At 33.4% G+C, this 24,023-nt stretch overlaps 2 protein-coding genes and 1 long non-coding RNA gene across 11 annotated transcripts; 2 read left to right on the forward strand and 1 right to left on the reverse strand.

Moving 5' to 3' along the window:
- The first annotated feature begins 4,895 nt into the window (after positions 1 to 4,895).
- On the forward strand, positions 4,896 to 6,936 carry LOC140807637 (uncharacterized). Of its 2 annotated transcripts, none has more exons than XR_012112727.1 (2): positions 4,896 to 5,690; positions 6,101 to 6,936. It is a non-coding gene; the product is annotated as an uncharacterized lncRNA (long non-coding RNA). The 2 variants fall into 2 exon arrangements; XR_012112728.1 differs by having other exon boundaries at positions 4,896 to 5,341.
- Positions 6,937 to 14,479: 7,543 nt separating this feature from the next.
- Positions 14,480 to 18,302, forward strand: LOC140807227 (HIPL1 protein-like). The gene is made up of 7 exons (XM_073163993.1): positions 14,480 to 14,937; positions 15,105 to 15,262; positions 15,772 to 16,572; positions 16,664 to 16,880; positions 17,053 to 17,231; positions 17,315 to 17,553; positions 17,693 to 18,302. Exons 1-7 carry the CDS (start codon positions 14,847 to 14,849, stop codon positions 18,087 to 18,089), a joined length of 2,082 nt encoding a protein of 693 aa, XP_073020094.1. The 5' UTR covers positions 14,480 to 14,846; the 3' UTR covers positions 18,090 to 18,302.
- A 134-nt stretch (positions 18,303 to 18,436) lies between these two features.
- On the reverse strand, positions 18,437 to 23,056 carry LOC140807226 (uncharacterized). 8 transcript variants are annotated; one of them, XM_073163986.1, is made up of 4 exons: positions 22,379 to 23,029; positions 22,212 to 22,287; positions 19,703 to 22,121; positions 18,437 to 19,133 (listed from the first exon to the last, which is right to left on the reverse strand). In XM_073163986.1, exons 2-3 carry the CDS (start codon positions 22,242 to 22,244, stop codon positions 19,785 to 19,787), a joined length of 2,370 nt encoding a protein of 789 aa, XP_073020087.1. In that variant the 5' UTR covers positions 22,245 to 22,287; positions 22,379 to 23,029; the 3' UTR covers positions 18,437 to 19,133; positions 19,703 to 19,784. The 8 variants fall into 8 exon arrangements, with proteins under 8 accessions (XP_073020087.1, XP_073020093.1, XP_073020092.1 ...); XM_073163992.1 differs by having other exon boundaries at positions 19,703 to 21,217; positions 21,539 to 22,121; positions 22,212 to 23,029; XM_073163991.1 differs by having other exon boundaries at positions 19,703 to 20,077; positions 20,225 to 22,121; positions 22,212 to 23,029.
- Between the last annotated feature and the right edge of the window lie 967 nt (positions 23,057 to 24,023).

Here is a 24,023-nt window from a genome sequence, read left to right on the forward strand (position 1 = left end):
GTCCGAAATTATGCAATTCAGAAGCAAAATAGAAGCTGTTCGGAAGCTGCGAGGAGAGCGTTCGGACGTTCCGAAGACGTGATCGGACGTTCCGAACACAAGCAATCAAATCACTTCAATGCGGAGACAAATTGATATGACTGATTGATCGAGTAAGATTTCGGACGCTACGAAGACATGATCGGACGTTACGAAGTGTTGAAGATTTCAAATCTCCAGAAACGCGGGAATGTTCGGACGGTACGAACCTGAGTTCGGACCTTCCGAAGTTGTTCATCACTGTCTGAAAGAACTGTTCGGAAGCAACGAAGTTTGATCGGTCCCTCCGAAGCATATGTTCGGACCCTACGAAGTCAAGAACGGACGATCCGAAGTCATCCCAAAATTACGCAAATTGATTTCAATCACATCGGACGTTCCGAATCATAAACAGAAGATCCGAACCTTGGCGTCCAAGACTAGTATAAATTGGCCTTTGAGGATGCATTTTAAAACATCCCACTCCACTCTCTTGTCTCTTACAAAGCTTTCTACTATCTCTTGTGTGCGTTGATTAAAAGAGTTGTAATATCAAAAGAGTTGTAGAAAAAGAGTGAAAGTAATACTCTCGAGTGGGTTGTAAAGTTCGTGGCTATCCTTGGAGCCCTCAAGGCCAAGTAGACGCATCGAGGCGTGGTTGTAAAAGCTAGCTTGGAGCTCCTAAAGCCAAGTCGATATAGTGATACCTCGATCCTCATCGAGAAGGGGAGACGTAGACGATTCTTCGTCGAACTTCCATAAACATCTCTATCCCTCTTTACTTTACGCATTTACTTTACTACGCATTTATTTTACGCACTTACTTTACGCATTCATTTTATTTGTGATTGTCCCTCAAGTCTTCCGCTTGCAATTTTTGCAAACTCGTTTTAAAAACGCTAAAGGGCCTAAAAGAACCTATTCACCCCCCCCTTTAGGTTCTTCAGATCCAGTGCATCATGACAGGACTAAACACATTGAGATTGATCGACACTTCATTAGTGAGAAAGTAGAGGCAAAGACTATTTCCATGAACTATGTATCATCTCAAAATCAGTTGGCGGATATCCTTACAAAACCCCTCTCTCGACCAAGCTTTCTAGACATATGTAACAAGCTCAATCTTCTTAATATCTATGACCGAGCTTGAGGGGGACTGTGGAACATCTAGAAGCTCACCATATAATTAGGATAATCATAGAAGATATTTACTCATATTTGTTATGTAATCTTTCTGATATTTCCCTTAGTTAGAGTTTTTTTTCTTGTTATTTAGTTTGTTACTAGGTTGTTACTACTCCTATGTTTAAGGAGTTTTAGTTGTATATTTACGGGGTTGATCAATGAGAAAGTACGTCAATTCCTCATCTCTTTTTTCCACATCTATAACTTGCATAGACATATGATGTTGGATTCATGTTGATAGTCATAATTCAATAGGTCGAAAGCTAGAGAACTTCACGGTTCGTTAATGCGACTGCAATTGTTAAATAACACAAGGACACCTGATTACTGCATTTTGTTAATTAGATCAATATAGCTCGACAGAGTATATTGATATACTAGAGAATCCCGTTAAAAGCATGACTTAATAATTGAAAATTTGAAATTCAATCGTTAGAAGAGATTTAGGGGTAGATGAACCAAGATCCCAATAATTGTCTGTTTATTAATTTGATTTATATTATTTATATCATGTTTGGAAAATTATTTTATTTGAAATTCAAGTTAATTCATTAATCCAATTTTTGTTTTAATTAATTAAAGAATTGTATTTAAGTTAAATTTGTCTAATCAATCTATGTGGGAACAATATTTATACTCCATACACTATATTATAACCTGACTCGTGCACTTGCAATTCATTCGAGCACGAACTTTTATTTTTTTTATTGAGGATTTACTGTGCAAGAAAATTGGATCTGGGTGGGATAAACTATATATAAATTATTAATGTGAAAATAATCATAAGAAAAAATTATAAAGTCAATATACGTAATAGATTTAAGACACACACACACAAACACACACACACACAGATATATATATATATATATATATATATATATATATATATATATATATATATATATATATATATATATATATAGACACACACACACACGAGTGAATGTACATAAAATTAAATAATTTTAATGATCCTATGTTTCCCTGTAGGGAAGTTCACATAAAATTTATAATTATAAATTCAAGGTTAAATTTAAGGGGTATATGTTGGAATTTGTTCAAAATTACAAATAAAAAGAGAATGATAAAAGATAGCAGAGTAAAGAGAAAAGGAAAAAAGAAAGAAAAAAATAGAATAGTAAAAAAGAGCACATCAATGACGAGATGATGTGTCTGTTCGGTTTTGGACTATTTTGTTTTTTTATTTCTTTATGTTATTCTAATTTTTAAATTCAAAACTTGCGACCAGTTTTTTTTTTAAGTGTTGTGTTAGTTATATTTTGATCGAAAAGCTGTGCTGAAAAGGTGTTTCCATATCTATAAATAACTAGTTATTTTGCACACGCGATGCATGTGTACAATCTTTTTTATCATTATCTATGGACTAAAGTAAAATTTGACAAATTATGGAGGGACTAAATTGATATTTGAATTGTTGAAATAAAAATAAAAGTGTGTGCTGAAATTAAAAAAACAGAAACAAAAAACAAAAGTGTAATATTAGTATCATATAAGGGTAGAATTGGAAGAAAAAGTTGGTGTCCTCTCTAGTTAGTTATTATAATGTCCTCACACTTAATAATATAGTATAAATAGTATAAATATATGGCACTTTGAAATTCTTTAACAAACAACATCAATGGCATCACAACCAACAATTCTCAAATTTATGAAAATTACATTCTTCAAGTTCTGTATCATTTTTTTATTTTTTCTATATAAATAATACAAAATGTCACGCCTTAGGACCGATGTTAGTCGACACCGACGTTGTTTTACAAACACACAATCGAAAACAACAAGCATCAAAGTACAGTACAAATAAAAAATAAGTTTATAACTCATAATCAAACGTAAAATTATCTTTAAAACGAAATTCTCGAAAGCGATAAAATTGTACAGAAGCATTTACAACGGGTAAAAAATGAAATATGAGCTAAATAATTTCGTCCATTACCAGCCCCAAAACAGGTCCCTTCTTCTTCCTCTATATGTTATCTATCTTATCTGGGAAGGGCGAGTAACGGGTGAGTAATATGATTGTCACTCGGCAAGTAGGGGCCACATACATAACAATATCCCATGATTTCGAAAACACATACCATGCATAACATGATTCCTATCATCAACATAAGCATAACTTTGACTAAGCACTAAAATTCATCTACTTTCCATGGTATTGATATCAGTCCCTAATTTTTACTCATTTAAGGAGACGAGTCCATATAACGGTTACAATCTCACCATGTAAGAGCTATAAACATATTGTATTGGGGTTCTCATCGATATCCAGTTGAATCCCCACACTTCCAACAAATAAAACATACGATAATTGTATCAAGAAGGGGGTAGAAGAAGAATTGCACTCGACCGCATTTTCGAAAAAACGAAAATTGCATAACCGAAAATTTAACTTTTAAAACAAGCCCACTTACTTCAAATATAGTGAAAAAAACGTTGAGGGGTTCTTGTGCACTGGGATTTTAGAATTTTACTTCCGGATCTGGACTGCAGCAGTGTTTCGACACTGACAGAACTTGGGAGAGCAAAGTCTCAAAAATTCTTAGGGAGAGTTATAGAGAATTTCGAAAATATGAAGTGAAATTTAGGTGTGATTTTTGAATTGAATGGTCCTCCTATTTTTAGGGGCTGACTGCTATCATGATCGTGTATTATCCTCATATTTGAATTTTTGAATCAAACTTTAAATTTAGGATAATTTCTCATTCTTTATCCATTTTATTGGATAATTTCGAAATTATATATCCATCTATTTGGATAATTTCGAAAATAATCTCTGTCCAGGCCTGAAATTTCGAATTCCATGTCTAATTTCTAGCATCTGGTATATCTTTTATTTTGCAGTACGATTAAATCTTTCCCCTTAAATACCAAAATTTTCCATATCTCATTTCGAATTCGATGATAATTTATCCAAAAAATAAGACTCTTGAATTTTCCTAAATTCTTATAGCAAACTTTTGAATTTCCCATATCTGTATTTGTTTATCATGTAGACTTTTCTCTATCTATATAATTTCGAAAATTATAAATTAAAAACTTGAAAATTTTGAAATTTCTAGATTATATTATCCTTTTTCTTGATCTTGATCTTGATCCATTTGAGAACCCGATAACAATCTTACAGAGAGTGCAAATATCGCTCAAGGACAGCAAATCATTTTCGTGGTTTAAGCCAGAATCCTTTTATATTATTCATTTTTCTTGTTTCAACTTCATTTTCTACAATAGAGTTTCTACTTAACAGTATATGCTAGAGAGGGAATGCCTATCATTGTACATACGTGAAAATTTCACCCTTCTCATTGCATCTTAAATATCGCCATCCTAGACAGATGCTAAATTGACCAACGCAAACAAGCAAAAGTAATGATAAGAAATATGTTATTTCTATCAAGAAAATTTGTAATTTTGATGTTATATATTTGCTTTTTTTGATATTTTAGTCTTCTATGTTATTAATTTTCAACTTTAGCATCATAATAAATTTTATAATTCAATTTTTAGTTTTTTTTTAATATGACTTGATGTCGATGTCACGCTTACTTGTATTATATCATATCATCAATCCATCCGAAAAATACAAAAAATGGCAAAATTCAAAATATAGAAAGTAAAAATTGAAATTTGATAGCATATTATACAAAAATCAACCAAAATTTTCAATTATTTCAACTTATCATGGATGGAACTTCGCAACTCAGTTCCTTTCAAACACATTTAGTTATTTTTTCTTGTGCCCCCGTTTTGTCGGCCAATGGCCTGAAATGGCTTCTTTTTTTAATTAGATTCCATCACGAAGAAAAATAGTAGACAAGAATTTAAGCCAGATAACTTGTATTTGGTACAGAAATCGCATTATTTTAGTGTAAAAGTTGCACCAAAATAGATTTTGTGGTTGAATATAGCTTAATAGAACCAGCTTTTATAAAATCTTGGATCTTCCTATTAAGCTCCAAAAGCTGATGAGTCTCCGGAAAAACACATCGCCGGAGCAAAAGGAACATGCTCTTTCAGCCAATTCTGGAGTCTTGTTTCGATCCAGCGCTCTGATTTCAAGAACAATCTCCGTCACCTGAAGCCATCTCAAAGTGGATCCAAGAACAATGTCGAGGTAACTGATGATTTCGCATCTTTGCTGCATCTGGGTCGATGTACTTGAGAACACGACTTGAAACTTTTTACTTGTTCGAATGAAATTAAATTAAAGTGGATTTAAGCTCTACTAAAACATTTTTAAATGAACTTCTGTTAAATCCAATTTTTATATCGTCTGAAATTCATACTTAAAATCATTTCTCGAATCAAATCATCGATCCAAACACAAACCACATGGAATTCAATAAATTAATTCAAGTGGTAAAATTTCATTATCGTGGCTTATGGGAATAAAGATTCATAGACGCATCAAGAGAAAAAGGATGCCAGATATCCAAAATTATCAATCGCCTGTACTTGTTTGGGTAATTTAGGTTCTTCTTTTTAGTAGAACTTTTCGATATGATATTGCTAAGCTCTAGTTAGGACAACCCGCGCCGTGGATTGGCTGTCATGGGCAGAGGCATGCCTTAATTGAGGTAGGTCATTTTGTTGGATGTCAATGATTTTGGCAGCTCTTTTTGACTAAAATTTATGGAACATTTTCTTCTCAATTCTCATCTCCCATGAGTTCCCATTTGAGAAATGCATTTATAAAAAGCTCTTTTTTTCTTATTCTCATTCCAAAATTTCTCATTCGGTAGAATATCGAGAAGCTTGTTTCAATATATTGTGAGGTAGTTTTTTTTTATTATTATTTTCAAGGGATATATTAAGGTAATAGATTCTTGTGGTAAATTTTTTCGTATTGTCTATCAAATTATCAGAATGGCAGCAAAGTTCGAGATAGAAAAGTTCGATGGAATCAATTTCATGGTATGGAAAATGAAGATACAAGCAGTTTTACGAAAGGATAATTGTTTGGCAGCTATTGGATAATAGGCCCAAAGAAATCACAAATGATGATTAATGGAATGAGATGAATTGTGATGCTATTGTCAATTTGAATTTGGCTCTGACAGAGAGTATTATCGAGAATTGCTCAAAAGGAAACTGCAAAAGATATTTGGGATAATCTCATAAATTTGTACGAGGACAAGTCAATCCACAAAAAGATTTTATTAAAGAGAAGGCTTTACAATCTTCAAATGACGGATTCCTCAGCAGTAATCGATCATATCAATGTATTAAATACTTTATTTGCGCAACTCACTTCTTTAGGCCATAAAATAACAGAAGTTGAACGTGCAGAGATTCTACTTCAAAGTTTACCTGATTCATACTATCAACTCATCATCATCATGACCAATAATGTCCTTGCAGAAACATTAGTCTTCAACGATATCGCAACCGCGATTGTTAGAGAAGAAAGTCGACGCAAGAACAAGAAAGACATGTCATTATATTCAAAGTAAGCAGAAGCTTTGTCGACGAGGAGAGGGAGATTGACAAAGCATAACTTTCAGTGGTATATCAAAACCTAGAAGTAAGAAAAAGAACTTGTTTTGATTCAAATGTAGTGAAAGTATATGAACATATTTCAGGAGGATTTATATAGTGATGGGAAATAATAATCCAGCATTGTCTAATTAATTATGTGCCGCTAATATTAGGATCTTTTCGCTCAATCAGCATTATGTTCTTATATCAGACAATCGAAATACTCCAGTACTCTACAAGACTATTCGATAAGGGGTTCGCGAACCGGCTTTTCGTCGTGGACAAGAACCGAGATTTTAGAATTATATAATCTGTTATCTGAATCGTTTTCCGTCTCATATTATATAATATATTATCATTTATTTAGTTTTTTAGTACAATCTTTAAATATAAAGTTTAAATGAATTCAATAAATAACAATCAACTAAAAATTAACATGATATTCTTAATTCACTAAATATAATTCATAGAATATATAATCCGAATATAAATATAAATAAGATTATTAATCTAAATTAAATTTTGGTTTTCTCAGTTTGATTTGGATATATAGAATCAAAAACCAATCCATATTAACTTTAGTTTAAATTTTATATCCAAATTAAAAAATTCAGTTTCCATTTTTTTTCAATTTGAATTTACATTTTTTCTATTTAAAACAAATACACCTACAAATTACATTTGCTTCCATGATGTCGGTAGATAGGCCACTTTTGGAAGGAATCGAGTCCAAAAATCCTTTGCGGCTCAGCCCATTCTGGCCCGATCTTTATCCTTATCCGAAATTTTTAATTTATTTTTTTCTGAATCAATTCACGTGAGAATGACGCGCTTCCATTATCTAGATCAGATTTCTTTTAGCTGTTGCATTTTTTTTTTATTATTATTAATAAACTTGGTGTCATTTTTCTAACGGAAGATCCATGTTGCTGTGCTTGTCCGTTTCACATTTTATTTGAATGTTAAAAAAGAATTATTATTTTAAAAAATAAATATAAAAAAATTCGAATATGTTTATTTAAGAAATATAGCTATACATCTTTGATTAATGGACTGGTGTGAAAAAATAATTGGACCCTTTTTATTTATATAAAAAAATAAGCTTAGAATAGATGATATAAAGACAATTTCATTAATTGGACACATTGGATCCAAACTAGTAATGACAATGAGTCGCATTCGAGTAAGAGTCAGTTTTCTTCATTTTCATAGTCACGCCTCGAGCCCAAGATTAGTCGACACCGACATTGTTTAATAATCACATAATCTCCAAACAACAAGTCTCGCAATACAGTATAAATCAAAACCAGTTTATTTCATAAATACAATAAAATATAGTCGGCTTTACAACATAAACTCTAAAAATAATAAAAAATTTCGGAAACGTTTACAACTTGAATTAAAAACTAAAATAAGCTTGTTACTCTCTCTTATTATCAACCCCAAAACTGGTCTTATTTGTGTTCTTCGATTTTCTCTTCTGAGTTATCTGGGAATGGTATAATAAGAGATGAGTGATATGGTCGTCACTCAGCAAGTGAGGTCGTTCGGGCACATACATAGCAAATACACGATCTTCAAAATAACATATCATCCATAACAACCATAACTTGGCATAAGCACTGAGATTTATCTACATTCCATAGTTTACTGATATTAGTATCTAATTTTTAATCCTGTAAGAGATCGAGACCATATAACGATTACAATCACGCCATATAAGTGCTACAAACTTATCGTATGATGGTATTCCCGCCCATATCTAGTTAAATCCTCACAATGTCTAAACATAATATCGTATCACGAGATGGGGAAGGAAAAAATAATGTTCGACCGAAACTTCTCACTTACTTTATTATTGCTTGAAGAATTCGAAAACCGCATAAGAATCACGCAAACGACACTTCGAAAACGCAGCAGCATTTCGATTGGAAAATCAGTCACCTTTCAGGATTCTCGTCGACTTAACTGTTTGATCGGGCTTAACCTTTCACACTATGTTCAAATTACGTCAAATAAATTTTGAAAAGTGGATATCGGTTTTGTGAGGACCCGGACGCTAATCATGTTCTAAATAATAATTATGACTAATTAATCAATTAGTATAGACAGGGTCTAAATTTTTTTTTTTAAAATGCACAGCGGAAACGTAATTTGATTAAATTCAAATCACATATTACACATAACTTAACAATTATTGTACGATCAACAATAATTTCACTAGGTTCAACTACATATCCGTACTGAATCCTAAGTTGCTTCTGAAGCCCGGATCTCCACGCTATCTAGTCCAGCCTCGTTCTCTTCTTGACCCTTATCCTGCCCCACCTGTTGTCATGCACACATACAAACAAGACAACAGCCGGATAACTCCGGTGAGATATAAATATCCCAGTATAAATCATGTATACATGCAATCATATAAACAATATAAAAGCATATAACAGAAAATCATATCCTATATCAAAATCATGACATGAATCAATAACAAGAATAAATCATATTCTAAACATGTACCCTAATCAGGAACATAAATCAATATCAAGAATAGATTCGATTCTAAACATGTACCATCATCAGGAACATAATTCAATATCAAGCAATATAAATCAATATAGCTGTCACTCGGATTCGTGACTCTACGTTTTAGACTAGACTCAATCCTAGCCTAGGGATCCCGGTTTCCAGATGTGGTTTTCCTATATCGAATTCCGTAATAGAAGGAACTCTGATCCTATTACTCGATATAACCAAATATGGTGTTCCTATATCGAATTCCGTAATAGAAGAAATTCCAATTCTATTTACTCGATATAACCAAACATCCGGTGTCCTGACCTAACCGTCATGGACTGTAGCTCTATCGCTAATATCCTATCTTGAGACATCGTGGAATGTGCCCGTGGCGATACCACCACTATCAGGCACTTCTGTCACAAGATTACTCGTCCAATACCTGCTTTCTATAATTCAAGAGAACAAGTACATAAATCAACTCAATGCAAATATCAATTCAATAAAGTAAAGTATGTGATTTAGGGAAACTCGAGTCAAACCTCACTCGAGTTGTGCAATCTCAACTCAACATTAATTTATACCTGTATCTTCTCGCTCAGAAGAAGAAGAAATCCCGACTCTATCTCGGTCCATTCCCAATCTGGTAATATCAATACCGAACAGATATAATATCAATGAACAACTCAATTCAGAACCTGTTCTGATCAATACTCAAATCAAAACACATAATCTGATAGATATTAATCAACTGATGTTTCGACGGCATAACAATACTGTCTGGATAACCCCGTCGATTCCAACATCACAGATATAATAACAGAATTCGTAATCAGTACCGATACCAGTCATAATCTCAATAACAATACATATCTGATATGAATTCTCAGTCAAATCGATTCCAAAAATCATAACAATTTCATAATCAGTCTGTTTCTCAATCTGACTTCGATTCTATGATGTCTAATATGACAAGAACATCATATATGAATCTTATTCAATTCTGACAATATCATAATTTCGAAACATGTCAAAACGCAACAAAACTTACGTCCAATTGTAGACTTCGTCGATAGGAACTCAGTACTGAAGTCAGATTTGAAATCAGACGGACGGATTTCTTGCAAAAGGCGTAAGGATTTTTCACTCTTTATCCGTAGCTTTCTTCGTTTCCTTTTTCTCGATTCTTTTCTTTGCTGGACGGATGAAGACTCTTGTGTGTGTGTGTATATATATATATATATATATATATTCACACGTTGCATGCTGAGGCAAGTGGCGAATTTTCGTTCTGCATGCCTGGCGCTCGGGCGGTAAGAAAGTATCGCCCGGGCGCAGAACTCTCGAACCCCACAAAATAAACAATCGCGCTCGGGCGGTCAAAAACTTCCGCCCGGGCGCGACACATTCGGGTTTCTCCCTTAGACACTGGCGCTCGGGCGGTTAAACATTTCCGCCCGGGTGCCACACCTTCGGTCCAATTTATACATTCTATATTATTTGCCCAAATTTGATCTCGGAATGGCCCGGTTATAATCTTATCAATTCATAATCAATAAATCATCTCAGATTATGTTAATCAAATTCTCGGGCATTACAGGTTTGGAAGTCTTTTTGACAAATTTATGGACGAAAAACCATATGTATGTCTGTTGGATTTGGATGAATTTGAAATATGATAGTGTATTCTGAACGGTGTAAAACGGATTTTGACCGAAACTTGGTCTGAACGTATCACTCGAAAAATGGACAGTTGCAAAATCTTCAAAAATGTTGCAGCACTTGGGAGATGATTTTCGAAATATATAGTAAATGTGAGGGTGTAATTGTTGAGAATGGAGTGAGATATTTATCGGTGGTGAGGTAAAAATTTACTATAATTTGGTTGATATTTCTTCCATAGTTTTGAGATAATTCTTCCATATATATTAACTTACCAAATTTGAAAACTTGGTCCCTAAGTATATGCAATTTTTGAAATTTATATTGTATTATATGGTTGAATGTAGATTGTTTTCTTGTACATGTTCATGATGTACCTAGACTGAATTGAATTTATTAACTTACTTTTGAACAAAAGCTGCATTTCGTATATTTTATTCCAAATTTGATTGATATCATATACTTAAATTTCAAAATTACTTAATATATTGTACTGGATTTTCTAATTTCATATATTTATTGAAAATTCAAATACCATATATTATTTAATATTTTCGAATTTATTATTTTATAATAGTATCATAGTTCGAAAATACATTCATATACATGTATATATTTAAATAAATAATTACATGGAAAAAAATTTGTGGTTCTCTCAAACATCATCAATCAATATTTTATAATTAAGTTTTTTTTTTTCTAAAAATTCAATCTCAATCGAAATCGTAACTAATGCATTCAATCTTGTTGAGTCATGGTTGATCGATCTCAAACAAGATTTCAACTTCAATTTAGGAAAAAAAAAAATTGCACGTATAACAGTCACTAGAATAGTCAATAATATTTATTCCAAAAAAAAAAAAAAGAATAGTCAATAATATCATATGTAGTATGAATGAATTCGAGAAACATCTATAAAATTACAATTAAAGACCAATATACCCCTAATTAAAGACCAATATACAAATAAATCATTGTTTTAAAAAAATGAACTTAGTTAATTAAAAGCTTTGGAGTGAATTTCGTCCAATATTATAATTATGAACAAAAATATTGAAATAAAATAGAATTATTTTAATTATTTATTAAAATAAAAATAATTATTTTAATTATTCAAAATTAGAAAAAAAAACTGATTTTTATATCTGTTAAATAAAAAATGATCATTTTTATTTTATAAATAATAACTTATATTTTAAAATTATGATAATAATGTCTAAATTAATAAACTTTAATGTAAATCATAAAACATTACAAAATTGGTTGTTGGTCCCATTTAATTACAAAATCAAATCAAATCAAAATCAAAATCAAAATCAAAGGACCACTCAATGTCTCTTATCCATAATCCCTCCCTATCTTTCCCACAATCGCCACTTTTCTTCACCTACCATACACACAACATAAATTAGGGTAAGAAAATTGTGCAAATCAGTTGTTTTATCTCCGATTAAAACGAAAATATGTTATGTTCTTGAAATAAATGGTCGTTCCGACATCAATTTTGCGAAGCATCCCCAATTATGAAAAACAGAAATAAAACTACTAAAAAAATTGGGGACGTTATCCGATGGGCCCTGTGAGTTGGTTTGCTCTCATCTTCTATAGTTTCTTCGCTCTTATCTAAGAAGGGTTTGAGTTGATGAGTGATATAATTGTTACTCGGTAAATAGAGGAAATCATCTCAACTTTTAAAATCATTTTTAACAGAAATCGCATATACAAAAACGGAACATAAATCACATATTTTTCAGAAATAAACAATATCTATTTTATGCATTGATCATGTAATGAAATTTATGGCTAACTAATGTCAGTCTCTTATATTTTAATCATCTAAATAGTGAGGCATCAATCAAGAAGAACATGAATAAGGCATATTTGGAATGTATATTCCTAGCATTCATTCATAAATTGTAGTGTTTCAAACATACATATTTTGAAATCAATTTTAAAATCATACAATACATGCTGCTCGGTTTTAAATCAGATATCACGAGTTAAAATAGAAACCTCACTTACAGTATTTGCTAAAATAATTTCGGCTGACACTTGGAAATTTTCTATTTTTCTTGTTATTGTATTGCTGCTCGAAAATACTATTGGACTTTTGCTCGAAAATTCCCTCTCTTAGCTCGAAATATTTCTTCTAAGTTTTGGGTGATTTGCTCAGAATATGTGTAACTCCTCATAAATTTGTATGCATTTATAGGCAAAAATCTGTGATTAGCCTCTCAATTAATGGTCGTTATCTGTCATTATATGACATGATTTTGAGTTTAATGCTAAAGTTATAAGTTTGTATCAGAATCATCGGCTGATTGTTGACATGATATGTGATTTCGGCTTTTGAATTTTCACCTGTTGGAAATGGTCAGCTACTGAAAATGTAACCTGTTGCACAATGCTTGCTGTTGGTGAATTTGTGCTGCTGCTGAATTTTGTTTATTGAAAAATGATCGATTACTGAATTTATTAATTGTTGAAATTTTTAGCTCTGTTGAATTGAAGTTCGGTTTCTCACATAACTGTTGAATCTTCAATTCTAGAACTGTTGATATTTCTCATTTCAATAATAGGTGTAATAATTATCAATTGATTTGATTATCCATTTGTATTTCTTTCGCTCCATGCTAAAGTTATATCACGAACTTTTTTTAAAAATTTATTCATTTATATTTTAAATCAGTAATAATAATAATAATAATAATAATAATAATAATAATAATAATAATAATAATGACACGTTATCCAATAATAATTGAACGTCTATGTTCAATAATTTATGATTATTCTTCAATAAAAAAAATACTTCTCCACCTTAACTTAGTGAGGTGTATTCAAATCAGAGTTTTAATAATTTTTAATGATTTTTCCAAATTGTATATTTTTATGGATTTGATAGATTTTTATTAACTTTTACAGAATCTCACGGATTTATAAACAGATTTATGTGAATTCATTTAGATTTTTTTTGCAAGATTTTTATAGATTTTTGTGAAATTTTTTTTATAGAATTTTATAAATGTTGTTATAACATATTATTTTTTATTAATTTCTTTGAACTAATAATTAATTGACATATATAACATATTCAATTTGAAACAATTTGATAAATTATGGATAGACTGAAATAAACATATAGATTAGGTAAGAAAATATATTTGATTTTTGTCGGACAAGTAAATAAATTTGAATAGTTTACAATATACGCTTATCATTTCATTATAAGCTTATCGTATAATTTCGAACCACGATCTCGTTCCAAATTTAAAATTTTTGATATCAAATAAACTACAAAGTAATCGACCACACAAAAAAGTAGTTCGCACTACTTAGATATGTTCTACATCTATCTATTTTGTCAATCTTCTCATTTTTGGTTACTATAAAGGGGTGACACGAGTCGATTCTCCATTGAAGGACAAAAATGAAGCCCCTACCTAGTTCATGCTGATGCACCCATTCTCCATTTCCACTTTCTTCACTATCATCACCTGCACATGCACTGCATTTAGCTTTTTACAACCTTTTGAATTCTTGAAAAGGTACAAGAACCAAAATTTAAAAAGCACAAATAATGCCAAATTGTTTCATTTAGTGCCACCAACAATCACCCACTTCCGCTATCTTTTGGGCCTTTTCTCTATTCGAACTTCATTATTTTCTTAACTGAGCTGAACAACTTTCACCCACTCAGATTTTGTTCACAAACAAGTCAACATACTAGTTTGAGTGCAAAAGTCCACCCCCCCCCCCCCCCCCCCCCCCCCCCTTTATGGCAGGACATGGCTTTCAGAGAATAAATGCACTGATATATGTTCCTTTTCAAATTTCAAATGAGAGAGGCTGTGTTTTATTAAACAAATCTAGCTTTGTTTCTGGGTACCAGATAAGAGACGCTATTTATTGAGTGGTTGCTACATATAGTTACTGTCCAATTATTCTTTCTACAATACTGGAAAATGGATGGCGTTTTAAACTTCCTCACATTGTTCAGTCTACTGCTGCTGCTCCCTCTTCCTTCTTATTCGCTGCCATTGTGCACTAGCTTGAGTAAGTGTCTGTTTTTCTTGATTCTTGAGTGCCATTTTCTTGGACTTAAAAGTGCAGTCAGTTGAGAAAGTCGGTAGTGTTTTGTTTTTCCGAGTGGTCTTTTCTTGATTTTTTTTCCTTGCCATTTTTTTGAATTCATGTTTTCAGTTGTGTAATTATGTGTATAGGAGCACCTACTAGCGTAAAGGGGCATTTAGCATTCTGTCCTTACAATGGGAAAGTGTGCTGCAATACAGCAGAAGATCTGCAGCTGCGGAAGCGTTTTGATGCTATGAATATATCTGATTCTGTCTGTGCTGCTGTTGTGAAGTCCATCATCTGTGCGGTTAGTTTCTCTGTTGTACTCTCAATCGGCTTTTTGTTGGAAATTGGGGACCTGGCCGGAATTCTTGCCTGAGCTGTGGAAGAATTTCGTTGTGAGATTTTGTTGTTTTAAGCAATCCCGTGAAAGATGTGTTCCAGATTTTCTTGATCCTGGATTCTTTTACTGTCAGTTTGTCTAGAATAATCTTGTAAACTATCCTTATCTGGAGATCTGGGCAACCATGGCCGAATGCAAAACAGAAAGTTAAATTTCATGCATGAGTCTACACTTATGGTGGAAATTTAACTCAAATTCAATTGCAATTTCATTAGAGCACGTTGATTTTCATTTATGAACGACTTGTTAAGCAGTTGGTTTCTCGAGACTTGATCTTAGTTCGGGTTGTGTGCGAAATAGAAAGAGTTGGTTTTACAGTTCGTAAGATTAACATGATTGATGATTTGAACAATGAAGAACACACTCAGCTTTATCTTCAAGATTGCTTATGAATGTTTTTCTTTTTACTGCAGACTTGTGATCCATTCTCTGCAGAACTATTTGAGGTCAATTCAAATCCACGATCAGTTCCAATACTTTGCAACACCACAGGTGGTGTAGCAATTTCGTCCTTGTCAAGCCAAACAAACAATAGCTTTTGCTCATCTGTATGGGAAGCTTGTAAAACCGTATCAATCTTGAATTCTCCCTTTGCTCCGGCATTGCAAACCAAAGCTGAATTGCCACGAAACGCAACCTCATCAACTCTAACTGACCTCTGGCAATCAGAGTCTGATTTTTGCAATTCATTTTCTGGTTCTTCTGACGAAAAATCTCTTTGCTTCAGTGGTAAACCTGTTTCACTCAACCAAAGTGATACATTATCTCCCCCTAAAGGTATTTGCCTCGAAAAAATTGACAATGGATCTTATCTTAATATGGTTGCTCATCCTGATGGATCCAATCGCGCCTTTTTCTCTAGCCAACCAGGCAAAATTTGGTTAGCCACTATCCCTGATCAAGATTCAGGGGATATATTAGGGCTCGATGAATCAAGTCCGTTTGTTGACTTAACCGATCAAGTTCATCTGGATGCGAGCTTTGGAATGATGGGAATGGCTTTTCATCCAAACTATGCAACAAATGGTAGATTCTTTGCATCATTTAACTGTGACAAAGAGAAGTCTCCAGCCTGTGGAGGGAGATGTGCGTGTAACTCAGATGTTTCGTGTGATCCTTCAGAGTTAAGTTCAGTGGATTCAGGAAAGCCTTGCAGATATCATGTGGTTGTTGCTGAGTATACTGCTAATGGGACTTCTTCAAGCCTGTCTACAGTAAACCTTTTTTCTCCATATCTGAATGGGATTTTTTTAAACTATTTAGAAACATCTAAATGAATCTAAGATGTCTTATACCTGATTCTAGGCAGAGAAAGCAAGTCCAGTTGAAGTGAGGAGAACTTTTACTATGGGGCTACCTTTCTCTTCAAATCACGGTGGCCAAATTCTTTTTGGTCCAGCAGATGGTTACTTATATATAATGATGGGAGATGGAGGAAGCAAAGGTGATCCATACAATTTTGCGCAGAATAAGAAGTCAATACTTGGAAAAATCCTGAGGGTTGATGTAGACAATATACCAAGTAAGTCACCATGCAAATTAAAAAAAAAGTTATCGTAGTTTCCTGGTAGATTAACTTTGAAATCTTTTCAGTTTCTGATGCATATCATCAAATTCTGAGCTTATCAATCAAGATTTTTTTTATAGTTTTGTCAGTTTTGATCATTCCAGTGTAACGAATTTTTGGTTTTCAGGTGAAGAGGACATAGCTAAGCATAGCCTATGGGGAAACTACAGTATTCCACAAAATAACCCTTCTTTGGAAGATAAACAAATGGAACCTTCAGTATGGGCCTATGGACTAAGAAATCCTTGGCGCTGTAGTTTTGATTCAGAAAGGCCTTCCTATTTCCTTTGTGCTGATGTTGGACAGGTTCAGATTCAAAGCCTTTTCACCTAAAGATTTGTAGCTAAATTTTCAGTCCTTTTTGCCTGCTGAATATTACTTTTATTCAGGATCAATATGAAGAAGTCGACATAATAACTAAGGGAGGAAACTATGGATGGCGTGTATACGAAGGCCCTCTTCTTTTCGAGCCTCAAAAAAGTCCAGGAGGAAACACTTCTGCTGATTCAATCGATCCCATTTTCCCTGTGGTGGGATACAACCATTCTGAGATAAATAAGCTCGGTTCTGCAGCAATATCCGGTGGATTTTTCTATCGTGCACAGACTGATCCATGCATTTATGGAAGGTGAAATCAAGCTACTGTTATCATGTTTTCACATAGCCCGGGGTTGTGGTTGTGGCTAGAACTATAATATAAAAATCTCTTTATGACATCTACGTAATTGAATCTGTCATTTTAATTTTCTGTGCTCATTTTTTTTTAGTTACCTGTATGGAGATCTATATGCAAGTCATATTTGGGCAGCATCAGAAACACCACAAAACAGCGGGAACTTCACGACTACTGACATTTCCTTTAGCTGTGCTACAGACTCTCCCATCAAGTGTGAATCAGTGCCTAATAGCGATCTTCCTGCTTTAAAGTTCATATTTTCATTTGGGCAAGATAACAGAAAAGATGTGTACATTTTAACACAGAGTGGAGTGTACAGGGTAGTTCGTCCAAGTCGATGTAGCTATGCTTGCTCAAAGGAAGAAGTGATAACCACTACAAAGCCTCCTCAGGCTTCTCCTTCTCGTGGTTATGTCGTGGCAATTCCTCATATGGGATTGATGTTTCTGGTTTCTGCAGTGTTGGCATTTATGGAACTTTTCTTGTAACATATCAGTAAGGTTCGTTTTGAAAAATGTTGGGATAGTAACAATAGGAGTAATCAGGATAATAACAGTAGGAGTAATCAGTTATGTAGCTTTAATTTTCAGTGACATTTTCTTGGGTTGCTTCTCAATTTTCATGAGGTTATTTTTCTGTGGCAGTTTGATTTGATGAACAATATTATGTTGTGAAAACAATTGTCCTCTGGTTTGTGTCCATATCCCATAGTTTACAAGAATCACAGGCGCATCTTACTGCATGAGCAGAGTTATGCTTGATTTTCCAATGTTTCTTGCAACTTACTCTCAGACCTCAAAATTGTTCTTAAGAAAAGATAATAGTGCCTCCCTCATTCTGTAAAGTCGCAAATTTTCAATTAAAAAATATAAGTAATTGTAGTAAAGAATAAGTGATGCATCATGTATAAGCTATCTTAATCAACAGAAATAACGCCTGAGAACAGCACAAGCACATATCAGGCACAAATCAGTGACCAGCGCCAGATCAAGCATGCCTAATAAGCCTGGAGTTGAGGCAATTTGTTGTCACGTACCATATGGAACTCTTGCAACATAAAGTCGCACCAAATGAACACCAGTTAACAAGGATTCCCAGAATTCATCTGCAAAGATTTAAAAGATTTATCTTCTTCCGATAACACTTGTGAAATTGGCAGTTGGCACTGACCAGAGCACCGATTTCAATAATCATCGTACGTGTTTCCTTTGTCCATCCATAATGGCATCCTTAAGTTCTTAATCAAAAAGCAAGACGCCACTCCACATGCTTTTCTTATTTACCTCTTTTCAAGTAGAACAGAAAATATGTTATTTGCGCAATTTCAGGATAAACTTCCTACAACTTCCCAGATTTTAGGTTCAAAATTTCCCGAATTTCCTGTATTTTCATGGCAATAGAATGAAAAACACAGGGCAGTTTAAAATTTAATGGGGAATTCAGGGAATCAACCAACCTTGGTCCAAGAATGTTTTTCATGAAAATTTAATCCGGAAGCGACCATGTGGCCATTCTTCAGACTTCAACTAGCCCTTAACAAAGCAATGAATGAATACGAATCACTTTTTGGCCAAACAGAAATGTCAAAGCAACAAGTGTTCCACAAATTTTTGCTCGAGGACGGGAATCAGTTTATATTAAAACGATAACTAGCATATACCTAGTATGCATTTGACTAGTTATGCCCAGGAAGTGAGAAACAGCAAACTATCTAATTTGGAGGGAAAAAAATGAAAAATCCAATTGAATAAAATGAGTTTTTCTTGATCCATGTGTATTTCCAAATTGTACTGTTCCTATTTCTTCTCAAAACAACAAGAAACAACTTTATTTTCACTCAATCAATCGGCATTATAATACTACATTCATACTAATCATGTCGAAGTCATAAAAATCCTATGTGGTTCCACGTATATAGACATATACATGTGTGTCTATACACGTGTGCATGTTGTCTCTCTCTATATATACATTTGTTTATTATATTCATGTTAGTATGCATGTATGCATTTACCATAGAACATGCAGGCTGCAGATTAGCATGTGTCGGCAAATTAATGAGAAAACCAAGAACAAAGAATAAGATGAAAAGTGGATTTACCAAGTTTCTCAGCCGGTCGAGTAGAGGTCGCTCACCCAACATAAAGTGTAAAGTGCAAAAGATCTGTTGGTTTTATAGACCTTTATGTTCCATCTTTGAAACATCTTTCCACTGCTTCATTGCAAAGCTCGAAAGTTGAATCAATATTGCCCTCCTCGTAGTTCACATCCACAAAGGTGCAGTAAATTTCCTTATCGGCAGATAGCCCTTTTTTTCTCATCTGTTCAAAAAGTTCTCTTGCCTCTAGATACTTTTTCCTTTTCAAAAATCCCTTGATTAGCGCATTATAGCTCTCAACCGTGAGATTGTACCCTTTCTCGATGATTTCCTTATGCAAAAACCATGCTTCCTTCATATTCCTCGCTTTACAATGCCCTCGAATCATTATGTTATATGAATTTGCATCTGGCACAACTCCCTGATGGCCCATCCCTCGGTATGTTTCAATTGCCGAACGCATATCATTTCTAAGGCAGTATTGTTTCATAAGAGAGTTATAAGTGGTGGCATTAGGCATCATACCCTTGTCCAACATCCAATTTAGCAGCTTCTGGCCATCTTCTAGCATCCCCGACACACAAAAACCATTCATCAGTACGTTGAATGTAACAACAGTTGGTTTAATCCCTTTTTGCAACATCTCGTGAAGCAATTGGTGTGCCATAACCATTTCTCCAGATTTGCAATAAGCATCCATAAGTGTGGTATAGGAAAAAGTATCAGGCAATATTCCAGCCACCTCCATATCTTTCATTAACTTCACTGCTTCAGCTATATTTCCCGATTTACAAAGGCCATTGAGAAGTGAATTGCAAGTGTAAATATTCAGAACAAGTCCCTTTTCACCCATCTCATGAAGAAGTTCACTTGCAGTATCAACCTCCCCATGTTTACAGAGCCCATCAACCAGTGCAGTGTATGTTACTATATTTGGAACCAAACCCATCTGAATCATCTCATTGTGCAGAGAAAATGCCATTTTAATGTCACCAGCCTTGCAATAACCATCAATAAGAGTTGTATAAGTAAACTCATCTGCTTTTAATCCAATATTGATCATTGCACGAAAGAGATTATCAGCTTCCAAAACTTTTCCGTTCTGACATAGGCAACAAATTAGAGCAGTATATGCAATAAAATCAGGAACTATTTTCAGAGTCTGCATTTCCTCGTACATTCTAAATGAAGAACCAACATTTCCAATTTTCCTAAATCCATCAATGAGAGTTGTGTAAACAACATTATCTGGAAAAACTCCCTCACACATCATCTCTCTCAAGATCTTCTCTGCATCCATAACTTTACCATTCTTGCATAAAAAAAGGATTACACTATTAAAGGTAAACCTGTTTGGCTTTACTCCTTTCTGCCGCATGGTATCGAATAGTTTTAACATCAGCTGGAGTTCTTCAATATTGCAATATCCATTAATTATGGTACTGTAACTTATAGCATCAGCAATGCAACCTCTTAATTCCATTTGCATAAGTAGGTTGTGAGCTTCTCTCACTTTTCCTGATTGACAAAGTGAGTGCATCACTATGTTATATGATGCAGTATTCCATTTAATACCCACTTCAGAAAATTCACTGAAATTCTTTAGCAGCATTTTGGGACCATCAATATTTTTTGATAATCGGGAAAGAAATAGGTTACATGAATCAACAGATAGAAAAACGTTATAGGCCAGAATCTTATCAAAAATCTTTCTAGCATCATCAAGACGGCCAATTTCAACAATAACTTGGAAAAAAATGTCAAAGACGAGTGGATTTGAACCCCAATCCTTGTAAGTGTATATTAACTTTTCAAGAAACTGGGAGAATGAGATGTTACCATCGGCATTGGATTTTGTCAGGAGGTCATGAAAAAGTTTTTGAGCCAATTTTAGATCTTTTGCAGCAACAGCAATTTGAATAATAATGCAACAGACCTCAAATGATGGATCCCTTCGTATGCAATACCAGTCAAAGAAATTCAATACTAGTTTATAATCATTCTTTATCTCCATGAGAACCCAGATGATATGATCAGGCCTGAATTTGGATTCATAGGGCTTCAAAATTCGACGAAGGTGCTCATAGCAGCGTTGCTTGATGACAGTTGAAATGTGGTGGACAAATTCAGAGTCTCTAATGGAAGGTTTCTTTGGCGAATAATCAGGAAAAGATCTTATAGTGGTTGACCCAAAGGAAGATAGCATTCGGAATGAAGAACAAGAAAAGCAAAAAATTGAGAGATTGTGGATGCTCGAACTTGGCTGTGAATGACAAGAAAACACTTGACGAATGTATGCTGAAAAGATGATGGTGTGTCTCTTCATGTTGATGAGAGGCCCATCAATGTAGCCTACAAAAACTACATATTTGACATGGAAGGGCTCTCCTGCAGGCTTATTCATCACCGCATCACCTGTACACTATTTAATGCATGATTGAAGTATTAATTAAAATAGTTTCAGTGTTCACTGCACAATTAATCACCCACAAAAATAGTAAACGAGAATTACTTGAACATACAATAGACACTGTTCCTGGAACATACGGTGAATATCAAACCATCAGCTTTCTGCCAATAATCTTTACCTATAGATCCAGATATTTCTCAAAAATTTAAAGCTCATGAGCCAACATATTTAAAAATATCAGGCAAAATCTTAAAAGATCGTATTTATACCCAACCCTCATCGACTCGTGGCAAATTCAAGCTTCCATCTTGAGAAGAATAAGCATTCGGTAACCTAGAGGGAATTGACGACCAAAGTACACTCAAAAGCTTTTCATAATAAGTCTAATACTTAACTCTTGGTATTCTTCATGAATTTCCTTTTAAAATTTCAATTCAAGGGGAACAATCCACCTTTATCCTCTAGGCATCTACCAAAAGAAACTGGGCTGTCCATATACACTGCCAAAAATTCTTTCACAAATCACAACCCGCATAACTTTCAAAGGAAATTTATCAAATAGCTAATGAACATATGCCGAATACACTTCACAGCGAGCATTTGAAAATTTAACTTGCAGGACCAGATCGTTTTTGCAAAAAATTATAAAACTAATAAGATTAAAACAGTAAAAGATTCAATCTTTTGAACAAACTCATATTAAAACAATCGACTAAAATACTAAAAACCCAATCTTTGGACAAATATAACCCACAAGTGCAACATTGTTTCAACATCTAAAAACCAATAAGAAATCAGAGAAGTGTTACAATAGGCAAGGTAGATCAAACGTGCAGAGTAAAACCAAGAAAAATATTAATCGAATCAAAGTGCAAACCCAACCACTTTTAATTTCTGGTAATTAAAATTTTACTTCCAAAGCTAACCTGCACAAAGAAGGCGCCAGTGTAGCGAAGAATGCTGTGTTTGTCTTCAATATATTTGTTGGTTTTATGGGCTTTTAGTGTCTGTTATTTGGGCTTTGAAATATACTCAATCTCCGCTAGTAAAATTGGAATTAGAGCACATAAATTAAATAATTGGTATTTTTATACATAAATTATATGCCTGTGAATTAAATATTTTATTTATTATAACTTTTTGTATTAAAAAAATGAGAGATTTTGTCGAAACTAACAAGTTAGATATGATTTTTCATAAGAAGTTTTGATGATTAGTTAGAATAATATGATTTTTTTTTGTTAATTTCAATATTTCACAGAAGTATCATTTCCTTCTTTTTTACCTTTTACAAATTGTAAAAATTATAAGTTCGATCTCCTTTGCACAAAAGTGATCTAATATCTATATATTTATTCTTAGATTTTGTATGTTGATATCTTTTTATTCTATTAATTGATTGGCAAAAACTTGTGTGAGATGGTCTCACGAGTCGTATTTTGTGAGACAGATCTTTTATTTGGGTCATTCATGAAAAAATATTACTTTTTATGCTAAGAGTATTAATTTTTATTGTGAATATCGGTAGAGTTGATCCATCTCACAGACAAAGATTCGTGAGACCGTCTCCTAAGAGACGGTACTCTTGATTGATTTGATAAGAAAATTTAAAATATTTTTTCAGTTTAACTTCATGCTAATCTCATTTAAATTTGTGAGGCTTTATTGCTTTTTAAAACTTTGCTCATTAACCCTACAAATTAAGATAAAGTATTTAAAGTTTATTCCTATTGAATAGAAGCACTCTTTTACTAAATAACAATAAACTGTCCTCTCAAGTTTTCCCAAAACTATATTATGCTAATTGTTGGACTGTTAAAACAATATTATAAATATGTGTTTGTGGAGTAATTTGTCCGAATGGCATTGTATGGTGAAGTATTAATCGTTCTAATAAAAACAAATTAGCGATAA

Source organism: Primulina eburnea, chromosome 12 (assembly GCF_022965805.1).
Source record: "Primulina eburnea isolate SZY01 chromosome 12, ASM2296580v1, whole genome shotgun sequence".
Classification (NCBI taxonomy): domain Eukaryota; kingdom Viridiplantae; phylum Streptophyta; class Magnoliopsida; order Lamiales; family Gesneriaceae; genus Primulina; species Primulina eburnea.

What these genes read in the sequence shown, in the direction of transcription:
- LOC140807227 (XM_073163993.1), top strand. Translation starts at nt 14,847, where the DNA reads ATGGATGGCGTTTTAAACTTCCTCACATTGTTCAGTCTACTGCTGCTG. An exon ending in TGAAGTCCATCATCTGTGCG is followed by an intron (nt 15,263 to 15,771) that starts GTTAGTTTCTCT and finishes TTTTTACTGCAG; the next exon opens with ACTTGTGATCCATTCTCTGC. An exon ending in CTTCTTCAAGCCTGTCTACA is followed by an intron (nt 16,573 to 16,663) that starts GTAAACCTTTTT and finishes ACCTGATTCTAG; the next exon opens with GCAGAGAAAGCAAGTCCAGT.
- LOC140807226 (XM_073163986.1), bottom strand. Translation starts at nt 22,244, where the DNA reads ATGTTCCAGGAACAGTGTCTATTGTATGTTCAA. An exon ending in AGTGTCTATTGTATGTTCAA is followed by an intron (nt 22,122 to 22,211) that starts GTAATTCTCGTT and finishes TGCATTAAATAG; the next exon opens with TGTACAGGTGATGCGGTGAT.